Source organism: Hyperolius riggenbachi, chromosome 2 (genome assembly GCF_040937935.1).
Source record: "Hyperolius riggenbachi isolate aHypRig1 chromosome 2, aHypRig1.pri, whole genome shotgun sequence".
Lineage (NCBI taxonomy): Eukaryota > Metazoa > Chordata > Amphibia > Anura > Hyperoliidae > Hyperolius > Hyperolius riggenbachi.
In genome coordinates this window covers 284,205,621-284,224,641 of record NC_090647.1, presented here as the reverse complement: position 1 = coordinate 284,224,641, position 19,021 = coordinate 284,205,621, and the positions used below count along the sequence as shown (strand labels likewise).

General features: G+C 42.1%; 1 protein-coding gene across 1 annotated transcript in view; it reads left to right on the top strand.

Annotated features, from left to right (window-relative positions):
- The window catches only part of LCK (LCK proto-oncogene, Src family tyrosine kinase), a 63,080-nt gene extending 55,598 nt beyond the window's left edge, over positions 1 to 7,482 (top strand). The window contains exons 12-13 of the mRNA XM_068268875.1: positions 3,942 to 4,073; positions 6,045 to 7,482. Of these exons, the coding sequence (XP_068124976.1) occupies positions 3,942 to 4,073; positions 6,045 to 6,247 (335 nt within the window). The 3' untranslated portion in view covers positions 6,248 to 7,482. The remainder of the gene's footprint in view (positions 1 to 3,941; positions 4,074 to 6,044) is intronic.
- The last annotated feature ends 11,539 nt before the right edge of the window (positions 7,483 to 19,021 follow it).

Below are 19,021 nucleotides of genomic sequence, written 5' to 3'. Positions count from 1 at the left end.
GAGAGATTTGTCTCTTGGTCGAATCTGCGCATACATCTCTAGATGTATGGGCACCTTCAGTATCTGGTCTTCATCACAGCACCTCATAAGGGATGATGGGCCACTACTCTTAGCGGGCATTGGCCTACTTTAGCTAGCCAATGGTTAGGAGACTTTATGGAAGAGCTAAAGTTATGGAACATGTATACAAAAAGAGAAAGATTTCCTATAGGAGCACTAAGGCGGTAGATAATGCATACTTATGCAATCGTAAACCACACCAATAATATAAAGGTATAAACTTGATTAGCATATGATTGCAAATTTAAATACAATCAATAGGGGGGCAGCTATGAACAGTAAATGAGAACATAGTAAACAATAGACCAATGGGCTGTAAACAGTGGTTCAAATGTGTTAAAGTGCATTGTGCAAAATTAAGTTGTTGTGAATAAACAATTGATACATATGTACAAATACGAATGCTGGTGTGTATATAGCTATGGGCACTCACAATGAAAAGGTGCAAATAATGGCACGATTACAAATAAAAATGACCACTGATGAGAGATATATAGAAAAAAACAGCAATAATATCTGGTCAATAACTGACACCACCAACAACGCCGGTGTGATGCACCGATACTGACAATAGCACCAATGTAGAACTCATAGAGTATTGAGCAAACTGACCGCACAATACAGCAAGACCCCTGGTGTCCGGCATAGGCAGGGATTGCCTGATGCTGGATACATGTGCTTGTCGGTTGCTTGAACCAGCATTAAAAGCACTACATCAAATCCAAATCAGTGAGTAGTTCTTGCTCTCAAAACCCAGACCTTCACCCCCCCCCCCCCCCCCCAAAAAAAAACACTAAGCTCCATTATCCTACTCAGTCATGCTGGCTAGTTGAGACTTCCGGTTGCCTGAGTTCAGGATAACTGAGACTTTGCCGTAAAAGAGATTGAGTGAATTTAGGGTAAGAAACACAGTAAAACATAGGCAAGAGCAGTAGTAAAAAGGAGTTACAGTAGTGTGTATCCCAATGTGCCATTTGCACTGCACTGCCCCCACAGCTGTCTTGATTCGCAGCGGACATTGCTTCAAGCAGGGGAGTTATGGAACGGGTCAGGTCTGGCAGCTATAAAGACAAAGTCAATAATTGAGCCAAAGTCAGGGCAGGCAGTAGACAAGGTGAGGTCGTTAAAGAGGAACTGTCGCAAAAATCTTAAAATTTAAAACACATACAAATAAGAAGTACATTTCTCCCAGAGTAAAATGAGCCATACATCACTTTTCTCCTATGTTGCTGTCACTTACAGTAGAAATTTGACATTACTGACAGGTTTTGGGTTAGTCCCTCTCTTCATGGGGGATTCTCAGCATGGCCTTTATTCTTTATAAAGACATTCCCTGAAAATGATTAATGCAAAGATGCTGGCCAGCCTCCCTGCTCGCTGCACACTATTTTGGCAGTTGGACAGAGCAACTGCCATTCACTAAGTGTTTTTAAAAATAAAGAAACCCCTGAGAACCCCCCTATGAGAAGATGGGCTAGTCCAAAATCTGTCGGTAATGTCAGATTTCTACTACTTACTCTAAGTGACAGCAACATAGGAGAAAAGTCATTTATGGCTCATTTTACTCTGGGAGAAATGTACTTCTTATTTGCATGTGTTTTAAATTTTAAGATTTTCGCGGCAGTTCCTCTTTAACCACCCTGGCGTTCTATTAAGATCGCCAGGGCGGCTGCGGGAGGGTTTTTTTTAAATAAAAAACTGAAAGTTGGCTGCATGAAAGCCCACTAGAGGGCGCTCCGGAGGCGTTCTTCTGATCGCCTCCGGCGGCCAGAAGTAACACGGAAGGCCGCAATGAGCGGCCTTCCGTGTTTTGCTTACTTCGTCGCCATGGCGACGAGCGGAGTGACGTCATGGACGTCAGCCGACGTCCTCCGCCTCCGATCCAGCCCTTAGCGCTGGCCGGAACTATTTGTTCCGGCTGCGCAGGCTCAGGCGGCTGGGGGGACCCTCTTTCGCCGCTGCTCGTGGCGGATCGCCGCAGGGCGGCAGCGATCAGGCAGCACACGCGGCTGGCAAAGTGCCGGCTGCGTGTGCTGCTTTTTATTTGATCAAAATCGGCCCAGCAGGGCCTGAGCGGCACCCTCTGGCGGTAATGGACGAGCTGAGCTCGTCCATACCGCTAAGGTGGTTAAACAAGCAAGGCTCAGTACAGGCAGCAGAAAAGGCTTTAATCGTCTCATATGCATGTCAATATTTTATTTCCCTGGATACATTTAAACCAAAGGCAAAGCATGAATCCAGAAATTAAATTTAGTTGGGCCACAGACCTTTATGTGGAGAGTAAACATGACTGCCTTGCTGTGTTGCTTCAGGTTTAAATCTTAGTCTGGACATGATCTGCAATGAGTTTGTAAGCCTCCTCCCCTCCCCCCCCAGCCCCCTTAAAACAAACAAACATTATTAAACAAATACCTTCTCAAAGTACTAAAGTGGGGTTTTATTGCTTATTAGGAAATCACTTGAACATTAGAATATCAGAATCAAAACATATGGGAAGGGCAGGTATTTATTTATTTGTAATACTTAAAATCCAGAATAACCTGTTTTTCCTGATTGGGATGTATCTCCCTGCTCCTGAGAACTTGGATAGCTTTATTGGCACCGGAATACTCATGTGCAAAACCAATAGGCATGGGTCCCAGACCTAATAATAGATTCCAAAATTCATTATCAGTTGTCTCAGTAAAAGTTGGTGTCACATCACATTAGATATATACTTGGAAAGAGACCCAGCCAGACATACAACAAACTATAAATAAGGGAAAGGGAGGTACAAAGGGATGAGTTCAAATCAAACTCAAATCAATATTAACACACTCAAGGAGTCCATGCTCATCTGGAACCCAACAATGAAGGACCTAGAGTCATTGTATCACTATATGCCACAAAGCAATTTGACTCTGTAGACTGGAATTGCATATGGGCTTGCAGGTCAAAATGTGCCTTTGAGCGGCAGTGTACTGGGTTTATTTGCTTCATCAGAATACAGCTGCAAAAGTGGCTTTGGATGATAATGTTTCTTTCTCATTTCCATTAACCTCACTGGGTTGCCCACTTTACCCCATCAATTTTCTCTTATAATAATAGCCAATATAATTAGACAGAATAATAAGATTGAGGGGTCAAAGTACAGTCAAATAGAAGATAAACCAGGACTATATGCAGATGACTTCTAGTGGGAGAATTGAGACCCTAAAGACACCTTCTCTAGGCCATCTGGTCCTACCATACATTAAAGCAAGTCTTGAATGTATTCTCTAAATAGTAAAGAATCACAGGACCTTTAGTCAAGACTGGGAGGAGACTTTAAGTACATAGGCATGAATACTTATAAGTCCTCAGTTAATATATTTAATTTAAATTGAGCATAATCCTTGATTTTTTTTTTTGGGGGGGGGGGGGGGGGGGCTTTTTAGTGCTAACCTTTTTTCATCATAAGGCTTTTAGAACTACAGTGAATTTCAACAGGAAAGAAGAAACTAGTTGGGTTATGCCTGCCTAATGTATTCCTACACTGCCTTTCTGGGCAACTTCAAAATGTATATTTTTGACTGGTTCTGGTGGTAATATTTCAACTTAAAAGAGTTATGGGGTTCTTAGACTCATTCACTTGTCAAACTGAGGATATTTAACACTACTGTTTGTAGCACTGCAAAAAGAGTCTGGGCAAAAGTGAAAGCTCTATCTGGGTTTAAAGGAATTCCAGAAGCATCACCCCTATGGGGCTGATGCAGTAATCTTCTGTAATTAATAGACACAGAAGGTAATACAATTATGGGGGAAGTCTGATATTAACTCTATTCAAATGATAAATTGCAAATGCTTTTAATTGTTGAACAAGTCTGTAGTTGATTATTGCTTTAATTGCTGCTATACTGCAGGTGCCAAATTCCCCATAAAATGGACAGCACCAGAAGCAATCAATTTTGGGACATTTACAATTAAATCAGATGTCTGGTCATTTGGCATCCTCTTGACTGAAATCATTACATATGGACGCATTCCATATCCAGGTAAGTTATAACATAGTAAAACCTTTGGCTTAAAGGTGATATATTCTGTATGCCTACCATAGCAGAATCCTCCAATCACAACAAACATAAAATAAGTCTTGCAGAGTAAAGTTATTTGGAACCTGAAGTGAGAGGAATATGGAGGCTGCCATCTTCATCCCTTATAAACAATCTGCTGAGCTTTGTCCTTAGTTATTTTTGAGTCACACACCTGCAACAAGCATGCAGTAGTTAAAGTCAGAAAAGAGCCAAAGCATTTGATCTGCATGCTCATTCTGGGCTAGTGACTTATAGGAATGGAGGCAGAGCACCAGAAGTCAAGCAACTAGCATTAGTAATTAGAAAATGAACATTCCAGCCTCCATATTCCCCTCACTTTAGGTTCCCTTGCTCTTTTTTAAGTAAACCCGCGGTGAAAATAAACTGATGAAATAAACAATTATATTTATCCTCCTACTCCTAAAAATGACTATTTTAAAGAGAAACTCCGACCAAGAATTGAACTTTATCCCAATCAGTAGCTGATACCCCCTTTTACATGAGAAATCTATTCCTTTTCACAAACAGACCATAAGGGGGGGGTTGTATGACTGATATTGTGGTGAAACCCATCCAACAAGAAACTCTTGAGTACGTACTCCTGGCAGTTTCCTGTCTGGGAACCTTTCTGCATTGTGGGAAATAGCTGTTTACAGCTGTTTCCAACTGCCAAAAAACCATGCAGCAGCTACATCACCTGCCAACAGTAAAAATGTCACCATGTAATAAATGTCAGAATGTAAATCAGGGATTTACAAGATTTTACAATGGGCAAACACTGACTAAATCATTTATACATAATTATTGTAAAAATGAAGCACTTTTTTTAATTACATTATTTTCACTGGAGTTCCTCTTTAAGTTTCCCATGATTTTCTTTTATATTTAAACAGGTACAAAGTAGGTTGAATGTTTTGCTGTCTCTAATCACTGGCAGCCTATTAAAGAGACTCTGAAGCCAGTGAGATAGCATTTGATTAGTGTAAAGCACCTTACATAGTGCTAAAACGCCGCTATACCACGGCAAAATGAGGAGTCTTTACCTCCCAAATCCCCTCTTCTAGGTCCGGGGAGCGCTTCCTGCTTGAGGCTGAGCTAATGGCTGTAGCTCTGCCTCTCAGAGCGTCAATCCCGGCTGAATGCCGCCTCTCCCCGCCCCTCTCACTCTTCCTTCACAGAGAGGGGCGGGGGAGAGGCGGAGATCCGCCGGCTGATAGATGCACATGGAGGCAGAGCTGCAGCTCATAGCTCTGCCTCCATGAGCAGCAAAATCCACGACCAAGAAAGTCGTGGATTTTGCAGGGCGGATTTGGGGGGTAAAAACCCCTCGTTTTGCCGCGGGATAGTGGCGTTTTAGCACTATGTAAGGTGCTTTACACTAATCAAATGCTATTTCACTGGCTCAGAGTCTCTTTAAGTGTCCCAGAGTTAGAAAAAGTCAATAAATGTATTTCATCTTTCCCTGCCCTCAGAAGTTGTATTATGTCAGGAAAACTTTTGTGGCTGTAATTTCTTATCAGTGATGTTTACTATATTCCTAACAAAGTACTAACACGACAGAAGCTGTGACTTCCATGATTAGAAATAAACTCTTTTAGGTAGCAAAAGAAAACAAGTAAAAAGCCTGGTAATTAATATGTTTTGCACTGTACATACACATGTTTATCTCATCATGTCACATGTCGCCTCACGAACACTTTAACATCAGGCACATTGCCTCCATAGCTCAGATTCATAATATAAAATCCCAACTCTTAAAGATCCCACAAAATATTCATCCACAGCATGTTGCTTCTGGCCAATAATAAAGCTTGGCAATCCTCGGTCTCCTGGTCCTCAAGTAAAACATTAGGAGGCCATGAAAGTAGGAAAATTATTTCATTTTAGCATATCAAAAAATAAATGTTTCATTATGTTCCGCTCTGCTTACAGGCATGACTAATCCTGAAGTGATAGATTACCTTGAGCGTGGATATCGTATGCCACAGCCTGATCAGTGCCCAAAGGAACTTTATGATTTGATGCTTCGGTGCTGGAAGGAGTGTCCTGAAGAGAGGCCCACTTTTGAATTTCTTCGCTCTTACCTTGAAGACTTCTTTACAGCTACAGAGGGCCAGTACCAAGCACAACCTTAACAAAGCATCATTCTACAAGTCCAAACAAGTATCAGTGAAGATGTATATGATAAAAAGAATATGATGTGCGTCAAGGCTCTTTACAGAATTTCCACAGTAAACAGCACTGCTCCTTGGCATCATTAAACAGACACTGGCAAATAACTTTGGTGGACATTACAAACTGAGCTTTTAACTTCCTAATCACAGATAACTTCATGTCAAAACCACACGTATTTCCTGATATCTAGACAAGGGCTTGCCAACCCTGTGCTCAAGTACCACCAATAGTGCATGTTTTGTGGAAATCCACAGAGGTAGTTAATCGGCTCTGCTGAGACACTAATTACCCCACATGTGAATGGTTGTGGTTTTCTGTAAACATGCACTGTTGGTGGTACTTGAGGACAGGGTTGGGAAGCCCTGATCTAGACAGCTGAATTACCGGTACATGCAATATTAAATTGGAAAAAAAATGCTTTCCCAAACAGACTGTAAAAATAAATTTTCTATTCAGTGTTAAAGTTTAAATATTATATTGTAGCTATATAACAGCAGTCGTAGTCGCTGAACGTGGGGATATTGTGCACTTTCAGAGCTGGACTGAAAGTGGTGGTGATGGGGGCTACTTTGAGACAGAGCAACAGTTGATTTGAGAACAGAGTGTATATATACTCATACAAATATCTCCAAGAGAAGAGGTAAGCCCCATAGGTACATTACATTTTTGTCATTAGTTGGACTTAGTGCTAAGTCGGCAAGGGCGTAACTATAAATCATAGGGCCACCCAGCAAAACTTTGATGGACCCCAAATGTTCACACCCTTTCCTTTGCCAACCCCTTGTGACTCTCACAGCCTTGGGGCCAATCTTGCAAGGGTCATAAAACAAGTGTGGACATCGTAATCTTCACACTCATAACAAGTGTAGCCCCCAAACCACCTGATCTGAAGGATGGACCCATTTATCCAAAGAAGTGAAGTAGCAGTTGGGGCCCCTTTACAGATCTGGCCCCCCTGCAGTCACAGGGTCTGTTCCCCTGTAGTTACGCCATTTAAGTGGGGTGTCTGTGTGATTCTTGTTCTTAAAACCGTCATCCAGAATGATCACCAGGGATTGTACCAGACCACAGTAACTGAGCATATGTACAAAGATTTACATTCTACTGTGCCCACTGTGAGTTGCCTTATGAAGTAACGCTTATGCAAAATATCAGCTTATTATAGAAAGGCAAATAAATCAGTACCCTCCATACATATCTTGTCACTTGAAAGTTTTGTTCTTTATATAATTCCATGACTCAGCTTAGCTTTGAAGGAAATTGAATAGGGGTCAATCAATCTACAATATTGAACTTTTCCACAATTCTACAATGTTTCACATCTGGCAGCTCGAGTCGAAAGCTTTGTTCTTTATTTCACAATGTAGTTCAGCTTTGAAGTTGAGTGACTAAAGAAAAATTAGTTAAGCTTCAGTTTCCAACCTTCACACTTAAGCCCTACTAAACCTAGATTAACAAGCCAATAGCAGGGCTAGAACTGACTAGTTTAGCACTACATTGCCTATCTTACTGCTCCCTGATGCTATTTTCTGTAGGTACTGTATGTGCATATATGCCTGTTCTTAGTAGAGTAACAGAGTAACAGAAGGTGCACATACCACTAGTTAGTGGAAGAGGTGGAAGAGAATAATAATAATTCCTTTTTTGTATAGCGCTTTTTTCCTGTCGGACTCAAAGCGCTTGTGAGGCAGCCACTAGAGCACACTTAGTAGGCAGTAGCAGTGTTAAGGTGGCCATACACTGGTCGATTTGCCATCAGATTCAACCAACAGACAGATCCCTATCTGATCGAATCTGATCAGAGAGGGATCGTATGGCTACCTTTACTGCAAACAGATTGTGAACCGATTTCAGCCTGAAACCGATCACAATCTGTTGTGGTGGTGGTGCTGCTGCCGCCGCTCCCCCCCACCGCATACATTACCTGCTCTGCCGGCGCGACTGCCCCCGCTCGTCTCCGCTCTTCTCCGCTCTGGTCTCCGGCTCCAGCATGCTTCACTTCTTCCTGCCCGGCAGGAAGTTTAAACAGTAGAGCGCCCTCTACTGTTTAAACTTCCTGCCGGGCAGGAATAAGTGAAGGCATGCCGGAGACCAGAGCGGAGAAGAGCGGAGACGAGCGGGGGCAGTCGCGCCGGCGGAGCAGGTAATGTATGCAGGCTCTATTGCGTCGGTCGTCGGGCACTCGAACGCCGCTAGCGATGCGCTCTTTACCCGCGGGCGATCGACGGTAATTTTCCGCACGGCGCGATCGGCGGGATCGGACGAAATGAATCGAAATTCGGCGTGTAGCGCGAACGATTGGCAGCAGATTCGATCCCAGTGATCGAATCTGCTGTCGAAACGGCGGTAAATCGGGCCAGTGTATGGCCAGCTTTAGGGAGTCTCGCCCAAAGAACTCCTTACTGAATAGGTGCTGGCTTACTGAACAGGAAGAGCCGAGATTCAAACCCGGGTCTCCTGTGTCAGAGGAGGAGCCCTTAAACATTACACTATCCAGCCACCTGAATGATGGCCACCAGATCTTTATGATGGCACAATGGTCCTGGCTCTGAAGATAGGGAGCAAAATGCAATTCACTTGTTCACCTGAGTTTTCTTCTAGGAGATAATTTTTCATTTTATATTTCAAATAACTTTCCAGCACTTTTCAACTAAAAAAGTACCAAAAAGTAGGTAAAAATGTCTATCAAAATTATTTTAAGTATTTAGTTGCCTTCTGGTGGTTTAACCATTTCCCCTCCCCCGGGACAAGTAACTACACCACTGCAAAATGCCACAACACTGTGCAGTGGCGAAGGTACTACGTCCCTCCCGCCGTGTCCCCCTGTGCTTGGTACCGCCGCTCATTACCGCCGATCACCCGCGCTAGATCAATGAATGGGAAAACAAATCCCATTCACTGATCTAAGTTCCCCTGTGAATGGTTGCAGCCGTCTATTCAAACGGCTCTGCCATCCATGAATCCCGTGCGCATAGTACTTCCGTTTCTGTACTAACAGTACGGAGCTGAAGTCACCACTGAGGACATCTTGTGGCCAAATTTTAATATTACATCCCCCTTTTTTTTTCATTTTATCATCCCTAGTTACCTTTTTTTTATTAATCCCTGACCTCCCACACTCCCCTAAATTTACCATTTTTTTATTTTTATTTTTTTTAATTAAAAAAAATACAAATAAAAAAAAAATACATAAATAGTTACCTTAGGGACTGAACTTTTTTAATATGTATACAAAAACTGTATACTACTATTATTTTATAAATTATGGGCTTGTAATTAGGGATAGACGCAAAACTTAAGAAATGCACCTTTATTTCCAAATAAAATATTGGCGCCATACATTGTACTAGGGAAACATTTTAAACGTTGCAATAACCGATACAAATGGGCAAATAAAATATGTGGGTTTTAATTACGGTAGCATGTTTTATTTTTAAACTATAATGGGCGAAAACTGAGAAATAATGCATTTTTTTAATTTTTTTCTTATTATTCCCATTAAAACTGGGTTAGAATAAAATAATTCTTAGCAAAAAGTACACCCAAAGAAAGCCTAATCAGTGGCGAAAAAAACAAGATATAGATTGTTTTGTTGTGATAAGTACGGTAGTAATAAAGTTATAGGTGAATGAATGGAAGGAGCGCTGACGAGTGAAAATTGCTCTGGTTTTTTGAGAGAAAAAACCCTTTGAGGTGAAAAGGATGAAAGGCATTTTATTGACAAGTTTAAAAATATCACCAGAAAATTCAGGAGAAAAAGTTAACACGGGAGGGTAGGAGGCGCCCTTGTAGGTACTTCAGATCTCACTTTAGACTAGGTAAATATGTTTATGCATATAATGATTCTATAGGTCTAGATTAGAATTAGATTCATATACTCCAATTTTGGAACTGCCAATTTTTTAAAAAAATATTGTTTTAGAAATATGGTAAGATCCTACCTCAATAAGTATTCACTCTCGTATGGTTGGGTAAAAAGAGAATTTATTGTAGCACTTTAAAATGACAACGCGTTTCGCGGTATACAACCGCTTCATCAGGTCGTGTTTCGTGCCTTTAGGATAAAAAAGAGATAACAGGGCACTGAGACATAACACTTGTGATACATTATAAACAAATGTGGCTAAAAACATATCTAAAAACATATCTAAAAACATTCATCTAAACATTCTTGTATACTTATATTATATAAGATTGGAAGGTAGTAAAACGTAAAAGGTAGTAAGATAGTAGGGTACTCATAGTGATGGGTAGGTGGTTTATGTTCGATTGTTCCTCTATTGCATAAGAAGGATAGAGCAATAAACTAATAACACAGTGGATCATATTATTAAGAGCATGGGGTACAGTATATGCATCTGTATTCTATTTCATATGTAGGTTTCCGGTGTTCAGTGTGTATGGGCCCCGTGTTAACACCTAAGTGACCTTACTATCATTAGCATCATCTCTATTGGCTAATGCCTGGCGTGGACTTTTTAAGGGCTCCAAGGTACTGTAGGGAATATGTGATAACCAGCTTGGCTGTATGTATCCCGTGCCCTGGTACATGTCCTAGTTGCCCATATAGGGGAAGGCCGGTCTACATGTAGGGACAGTGGATAGAAAAGAAGTGCATCTGCTCCCGTATGGAGCTGCTTACCTAGTTTCAGAAGTGTACAGTCTCGGGCGCCTCATATGCGCCGCCATTGCCGCTGGGTGGTTTTAAGGGTGAAGAGACTACGTACTTCCGCGTGTGTCACGCGGCAGGGGGCGTGGTGGACGCTGGCTCCGTGCCTCCCCCATGTTGTATGTGTTTAGGGTGGGGGGCGTCTAGTATTCATGACGTGGTGGAAGAGGGCGTGATTCACAGCGTCATCTCGCTCCTAGGCGCGGTGACGCTGAGTTTGGGGAATGCAGTTCTGGTATAGAGCAGGGGGCGTGGCGGACAGATAGAGCGTCACTTCGCTGCTATGCGTGGTGGCGCTTTGTAGGTGACGATTGCCCCTCCAGCGTCTGGTCTCCAAGGAGACGCGGGGGATATTGGGCGTCTATGTATAGCTCCTAAGTGTCGTCGGCCATTTTCATGTGGTCCGACATAGAAGCTGTGTATTGCGGAAACACTTCTTGTTCCTTCTTAGTTTTCATGTGGCAATTAGCCCACAGCAAAGATGGGCAAATGTATCTTACAATATATAATATACAGAAAACTTTCTGTTGATTGTGGTATAGTTTGAAGTGCCTTGACAGTCCATGTTTCATAAAGCCATTGGTAATGTTTCGTCTGTGTTGTCCCCATCTAGTGCGAAATACTTGGGTGGTCCATACTCCCCACATCCACGTTCACTTTAGGTTATATGACCTCACCGAATATGTACAACAAGAGCAAAATATAAATGTTAATTTTATCATGATAGCATTTGGAGAACAACTGTATAGAAAACAAAGAAAATATTGGCACCAACATCTACACAATAAAAGCTTGTGTCATTACCATGAGTGCTAAATACAGCTACAATCATGTATATATATCTGTGTTCATATATATATATAAAAAAAGAAACATGCTACCTTGGTAGCCCATTGTATTTGTATTGGTATTTCTACTGATTTTACTACTCTTATGTATTGCGCTATCATACTTCAGATACTCTTTTATGAACTTGTATGTAATCTAAAAGTTTTCTGTATATTATATATTGTAAGATACATTTGCCCATCTTTGCTGTGGGCTAATTGCCACATGAAAACTAAGAAGGAACAAGAAGTGTTTCCGCAATACACAGCTTCTATGTCGGACCACATGAAAATGGCCGACGACACTTAGGAGCTATACATAGACGCCCAATATCCCCCGCGTCTCCTTGGAGACCAGACGCTGGAGGGGCAATCGTCACCTACAAAGCGCCACCACGCATAGCAGCGAAGTGACGCTCTATCTGTCCGCCACGCCCCCTGCTCTATACCAGAACTGCATTCCCCAAACTCAGCGTCACCGCGCCTAGGAGCGAGATGACGCTGTGAATCACGCCCTCTTCCACCACGTCATGAATACTAGACGCCCCCCACCCTAAACACATACAACATGGGGGAGGCACGGAGCCAGCGTCCACCACGCCCCCTGCCGCGTGACACAAGCGGAAGTACGTAGTCTCTTCACCCTTAAAACCACCCAGCGGCAATGGCGGCGCATATGAGGCGCCCGAGACTGTACACTTCTGAAACTAGGTAAGCAGCTCCATACGGGAGCAGATGCACTTCTTTTCTATCCACTGTCCCTACATGTAGACCGGCCTTCCCCTATATGGGCAACTAGGACATGTACCAGGGCACGGGATACATACAGCCAAGCTGGTTATCACATATTCCCTACAGTACCTTGGAGCCCTTAAAAAGTCCACGCCAGGCATTAGCCAATAGAGATGATGCTAATGATAGTAAGGTCACTTAGGTGTTAACACGGGGCCCATACACACTGAACACCGGAAACCTACATATGAAATAGAATACAGATGCATATACTGTACCCCATGCTCTTAATAATATGATCCACTGTGTTATTAGTTTATTGCTCTATCCTTCTTATGCAATAGAGGAACAATCGAACATAAACCACCTACCCATCACTATGAGTACCCTACTATCTTACTACCTTTTACGTTTTACTACCTTCCAATCTTATATAATATAAGTATACAAGAATGTTTAGATGAATGTTTTTAGATATGTTTTTAGATATGTTTTTAGCCACATTTGTTTATAATGTATCACAAGTGTTATGTCTCAGTGCCCTGTTATCTCTTTTTTATCCTAAAGGCACGAAACACGACCTGATGAAGCGGTTGTATACCGCGAAACGCGTTGTCATTTTAAAGTGCTACAATAAATTCTCTTTTTACCCAACCATACGAGAGTGAATACTTATTGAGGTAGGATCTTACCATATTTCTAAAACAATATTTTTTAAAAAAAATTGGCAGTTCCAAAATTGGAGTATATGAATCTAATTCTAATCTAGACCTATAGAATCATTATATGCATAAACATATTTACCTAGTCTAAAGTGAGATCTGAAGTACCTACAAGGGCGCCTCCTACCCTCCCGTGTTGATACCTCCCCTGGGACCAGGGGCCACCACCTTGGCAGGTGGTATTTTCTTAAAGGAGCTGCGACCGACAACATCATCTCATCACAAGGCCGAGTGGGGACGGTACTTTCCCACACGCGTGATACAGTGGTTGCCATATATGCAACCCAGCCTTGTGAGTATATACGATCTTTCATTTACTAAAGAAAAATCTACTCGTGTGATACTACACCAGATTGGGCTCCCGATGTCTCCCCGCCCTTTTCTATTTCCTATAGCATACAGGAGAAAAAGTTAATTGCATACGGCCCAGAGACAGGTGTCCAGGAAGGGGAAAAGGCCGCTCAGATGCAGGGCAGTGCCGGACTAGTGAGCACAAGCCCTGCTATTTTTTTTCTTCAGATATGGTAGAGCTTTAGGGTACCAACCAGAGGCTGAAATTTGCTTAGATCAGTAGCCTCAGGAACCACTAATCATAATAATATGTGGTTTTCATAAAGGTATCTTTTGATTATGTAATTTTTCATCATATTTTGTGTTTCTCATTGACTGGTTTCGCAGTAAATTTTTACTGACAGCGACAAATAAAAACGAACATAATAAAAAAAAAAGAAGGAAAAAGAATAACAGAAAAATAGAATAAGCATCACCAAAAGGACATGAAATGAAGGAACTTACCATTGTTTGCTTTTTGAAATGTCTAAGTACTATGCTGAACTAGACAAAAAACATCTCAAGCTTACGTGCCTTACATGTCATAATCACATAGCTGTATATTACTTTAAGATAAAAATAAACAAATATTTTTTTCTTTTTTTTTTTTACTTAAAGAGAATCTGTACTCTAATATTCTAAGGGCCCGTTTCCACTAGAGCGAATCCGCATGCGTTGTCTGCATGCGGATTCGCACAGCCAATACAAGTGGATGGCCCTGTTTCCACTTGTCAGTTTTTTCCAGCGTTTTTCTGTGCAGGATTTTTCTGCACGGTAGAGTCTGCAGAATTCGCCTGCGTGAGGAATGCAGGCGATTCGCAGGCTATGTATTTGATAGGGAAAACGCACATGCGTTTTTTGCCGCGATTTCGCGTGCGAATTCGCATGAAAAGTAATGTAAATTGAACCAGGCAGTGACATGGTTAAATTCGCATATACCCTGCCTATGCGAAATCGCGGCAAAAACGCACGTGGAATCGCATCCGCATGCGATTTCGTCAGCGGTGGAATCCCAGCGATTCGCACCGCACTAGTGGAAACGAGCCCTTACACTAAAAAGCATACCATTCTATTCCTTATTTTCTCCTGTGCCTCTCTGTGCTGTTTCTGCCACTCTCTGCTGCAATCCTGGCTTGTAATTAACCACTTTGAATCCCTTGCTACGCTTTCCTACTCCCCACAAAACTTCATCTGAAGCTCAGGGGAGTAGATAGGCGTACTTGTGGTAAACAGTGTGCTGTATGCCCAATAAGCTATCTGATTATGTATATAGGGTATCATTTTAACCGTGACAAGTGAGAGAATAGATTTTGTGGTGTTTGACAACTGAGGGCTAAGTCATGTGATTTTTTTTACCGGAAAACTGAATGAAAAGCAATAAAACTGTTATTTTCATGTACTCTATACCCCTAAATAAATACTTGTAAAAAAAAAACAAAAGTGACAGCATTGAAAAGAGAATACATAGTTACCCTAGGGACTTAGCTTTTAAAATATGTATGCCATGAGAGTGTATTACTGTTAATCATGAAGATAAGGGCTTTTAATTACTGATAGAGTACAATGAGAAAACAAAAAACACAAACCAGAAACTAATATATTATCGCCATACATTGTACTAGGAACATTATTTAAATGTTGAGATAACCAGGACAAATTAGCAAATACAATGTGTGGGTTTTACCTATGGTAACATTGTTTATTTGAAAACTATAGTGGATGGAAATGGAGAAATAGTGTACTTTTTCTTTTTTTTTTCTCATTTTTCCCTTTAAAATGCACAGATAATAACATAATTACTGTGATGATTTGCTCAGCTGCCTGTGCAGGCAGCCAGCCCTTTGACCATTGTGTAGGTTTGCATGCTGCAGGACTCTGGAAAGAAGAGCTTCTGTCAGTTTTGCAGCTTGTGCTTGCTGAGGAATTTGCATACGTTGTCATGCAAATTGCCTGGCCACATTCATTGGAGGCGTGTACTATAAGTACTATGTGTGTCCCACAATGCTTTGCTGTTCATAAGGATTTAGTCCTATGTAACACACCTGGTGGAGTGTCAGCCATGCTCTTTGTTTGAAGATCAGCTTAGAGTAATTCCTGGAAACTGCGCTAGGCAGGTTTTCCCTAGTGCAGTTAGGATTGTTTATCTGTTTGTATGTTCTGTTGCCATTGTCCTGTCCCAACGGTGGTCGACAGGAGATGGTTCTGATCTCTGTTCTTGGAGTATAGCTGGTGCAGCGGTTGCTACCAGCTATCTCTTCTGTTCTGTCTCCTGGGATCGCGCTAGCTACTTTTCGCTAGCGCTGGGGATCCTTCTGTTCTGTCTCCTGGGATCGCGCTAGCCACTTTTCGCTAGCGCTGGGGATCCTTCTGTTCTGTCTCCTGGGATCGCGCTAGCTACTTTTCGCTAGCGCTGGGGATCCTTCTGTTCTGCTACTCTGTACCTGGATCGCGCTAGCCACTTTTCGCTAGTGCTGTGGATCCTATCTCTCACTTGTCCCTGTTTTCGTGTGTCTGTCTTGTCTGCTACGCTTGCTGGAGGCTCGGTGAGGTAACCGTTAAGCAAGCGCTCGCGTCCTCTGTTTCATGTTTGTCTGTTAATGGTTAGTTAGGCGTGCTTGTCTCTATTGTGCTTATCACGTGGAGACCGCGCATAACCGCGTGCACTGTTGCGAATGAGTGCGGTGTCCGCGGTTAGCTAGTGTTTGTTATTTTCCTTGTTATTCTCATTGTATTATTTGCTGTGCCTTTGCTAACCTCGTATTCTGTTCTGATCTGCCTTGTGTCACGTCTGGCGATCGCACCTCTCGCGATCGCGTTCCTATTTCATATCTGCTGTTGTGTGTGCGCGGTCGCGGGGTGGCGACTGGATTGGCGCACACACATACAACCTGTCCCTTTGCTCGTTCTCATTCGCAATCGCCTCTCTTGCGATTGCGTTCTGCGCTTCGTACAATTCCTGTCTGGCATTTGTGGAGGTACAGAGGATTGGTTCCTCTGCACTCCCCAGCGCCATCTGCCGACAGGAATTTCCCTCTACAGGTGCGTAGCACCTTTTGCTGGGTGCCTGCAATTACACGCTTGTGGAGGATTTCCGCCGTGTCAGCGCACGCGTTGTGCGCTGATCACGGAGAAAGTTCCACAATCGTTACAATTACTAAACGCAAATATCACCCTCACAAAGCATAATTTGTGGCAAAAAAACAAGATATAGATCATTTACATCTGATGAGTAGCAATAAAGTTATTGGTGAATGAATGGGAGGAGCGCTGAAATGTGAAAATTGCTCTGGTTTTTAAGCAAAAAACCCTGTGGTGCTGAAGTGGCAGTTTTAGGCAGTGTTTACAAACAAACTAACCAGCTTGTGATAGGCTCACATAAACAGAGTGTGTGAGTCATACAGAGTGTGCAGGGGGCCTGCAGAGGGTGTGTATCGCTTCTATCCAATCACAAGCAGCCCTGCACATTCCACACATTCAAGCCTTAGCCCGACAGAGACAGACAGGACAGAGGAAAGGAGATAAGATTTATTACAGAGACAGTGCAATTAGGATAGGCTGCAGTAAGCCAGAGCACATTAGAACAGGCATAGGAACTTATAGGATAGAAGAACTAAGGCTGAAAAATTTGTTACAGAGTCTCTTTAAATACCAACATGACTAATTATTTAAGTTATAAGCAAATGCATGGGGTGTGTTTCGTCTTGAGCAACATTATTTCCATCCCAATGACACACATTATAAGGAGTGGGTTAATCCATTCACATTTGCTTGCCTATATTTGCAATGTTTAAGGTGTGCATAAAGCCAGCCAGAAAACAGAAGCAATGCTGATAGATGATAGTCTAGGTAAATGGTCAAAAATAGGTGTCTATGAAATGCCCTGCTTCTATAGTGGATCCAGTTTTGAATGGTAGTTTACTTCTATGAATGTTTCTACAAATGTTTACTTCTTTAATCATTTTCCTTCCCACTTACTTCCTGTACTGCAAGCAGCTGTTGTTGCCTCAAAGTGCCCCTTTTATTTTTAACGTTATCTATTTGTAAAGCGCTGACTGCTTCCATAGAGGTTTAGAAAGTACATGAAAGTATGTCACTGACTTTTCCCTAGAGAATCTCACAGTCTGAAGGGACATAGTGGATCTTTGAGGCTGGTTTCACAGTGGGACATTACAGGCGCACGTTAGAGCAGCCTGTAACCAGAGGTGGGACAAGGTCCTTCAGCACCCAAGGCTGAGACACCAAAGTGCGCCTAGGACCCATATGCAACTCCCTTTTTCTCCCAGGAGATATTTTTTAATCTCCTGTTTAAAATAGCCGTTTAGCACTTTGCAATCTAAAAAATACCAAAAAAGTAGGTAAAATAAGTACTATAAATATTACTTTGAGTACAGTATTTTGTTGTTTGTAAATGGTTTAAAGGGCATTTTATTGATAAGGTATAAAAATATCGCCTAGAAAACTCAGGAGAAAAGGTGAATTGTGTATGGGCCTAATTTTCATTTTTATAGATGCAAAATTGCTGCCCACAAAACAGTTTGAAAATAGATGCAAAATTGAGGCCCATAAAACAGTTTGAAAATAGATGCAAAATTGAGGCCCATAAAACAGTTTGAAAACAGAAAAAAAAATGCATAGATATAAATAGGAAACACAATGGCATCTGCTAGGGCCAGTGCACACCAAAAACCTCTAGCAGATCCGCAAAACGCTAAAGGTTTTTGAAGCAGATTTTCAGAGCGATTCTAGGCATGTTTAGAGAGGTTTTCTAAACATGCGTAGCGTTTTTTGGAGCGTTTTTGTGTAGCAGATATCATATATTGTTACAGTAAAGCTGTTACTGAGCAGCTTCTGTAACAAAAACGCTTGGAAAACCGCTCTGATCTAGTGTTTTTCAGAGCGGTTTTCCACTTTCCTATACTTAACATTGAGGCAGAAACGCCCCAGAAATCTAAAAAATTCTGCAGGACAGGAGTTTGCGTTTGTGGTAAAAACGAACCGCTCTGTGCACCAGCTCATTCACTTTCATTAGCCAAGCGGTTTTCCCCCTGAAAGCGTTTTAAAAAATGCTTCAGAACCGCTCTGGTGTGCACCAGCCAATACAGACACACCTAACTGGCCTAACGTATCCAAATAACAATAAAAACTCCTAAATTGTGAACAAAGAACATTTTTAGAACAGCACAGATCCAATGCAGAGCAGACCAAAAGCACAGGAAAAATCCCTTGAGTTAAATGCAAATTTGCATATCATATCACTTCTCATGAAAATCAAATTCCTCCAGGAGCCCCAGTGGGTTCCTTATGTGGCCAACTGGCCATGTCACAGAAAGTAAATTCAGCGCAGCAGATGTGAACGAGGCCTAAGGCCTCGTTAACATCTGCTGCGCTGAAAAACGTGTTAAAGCGCATGGTAAAAAACGCATGCGCTTGTGCGCGCTTTAGTCCGCGTTTCTA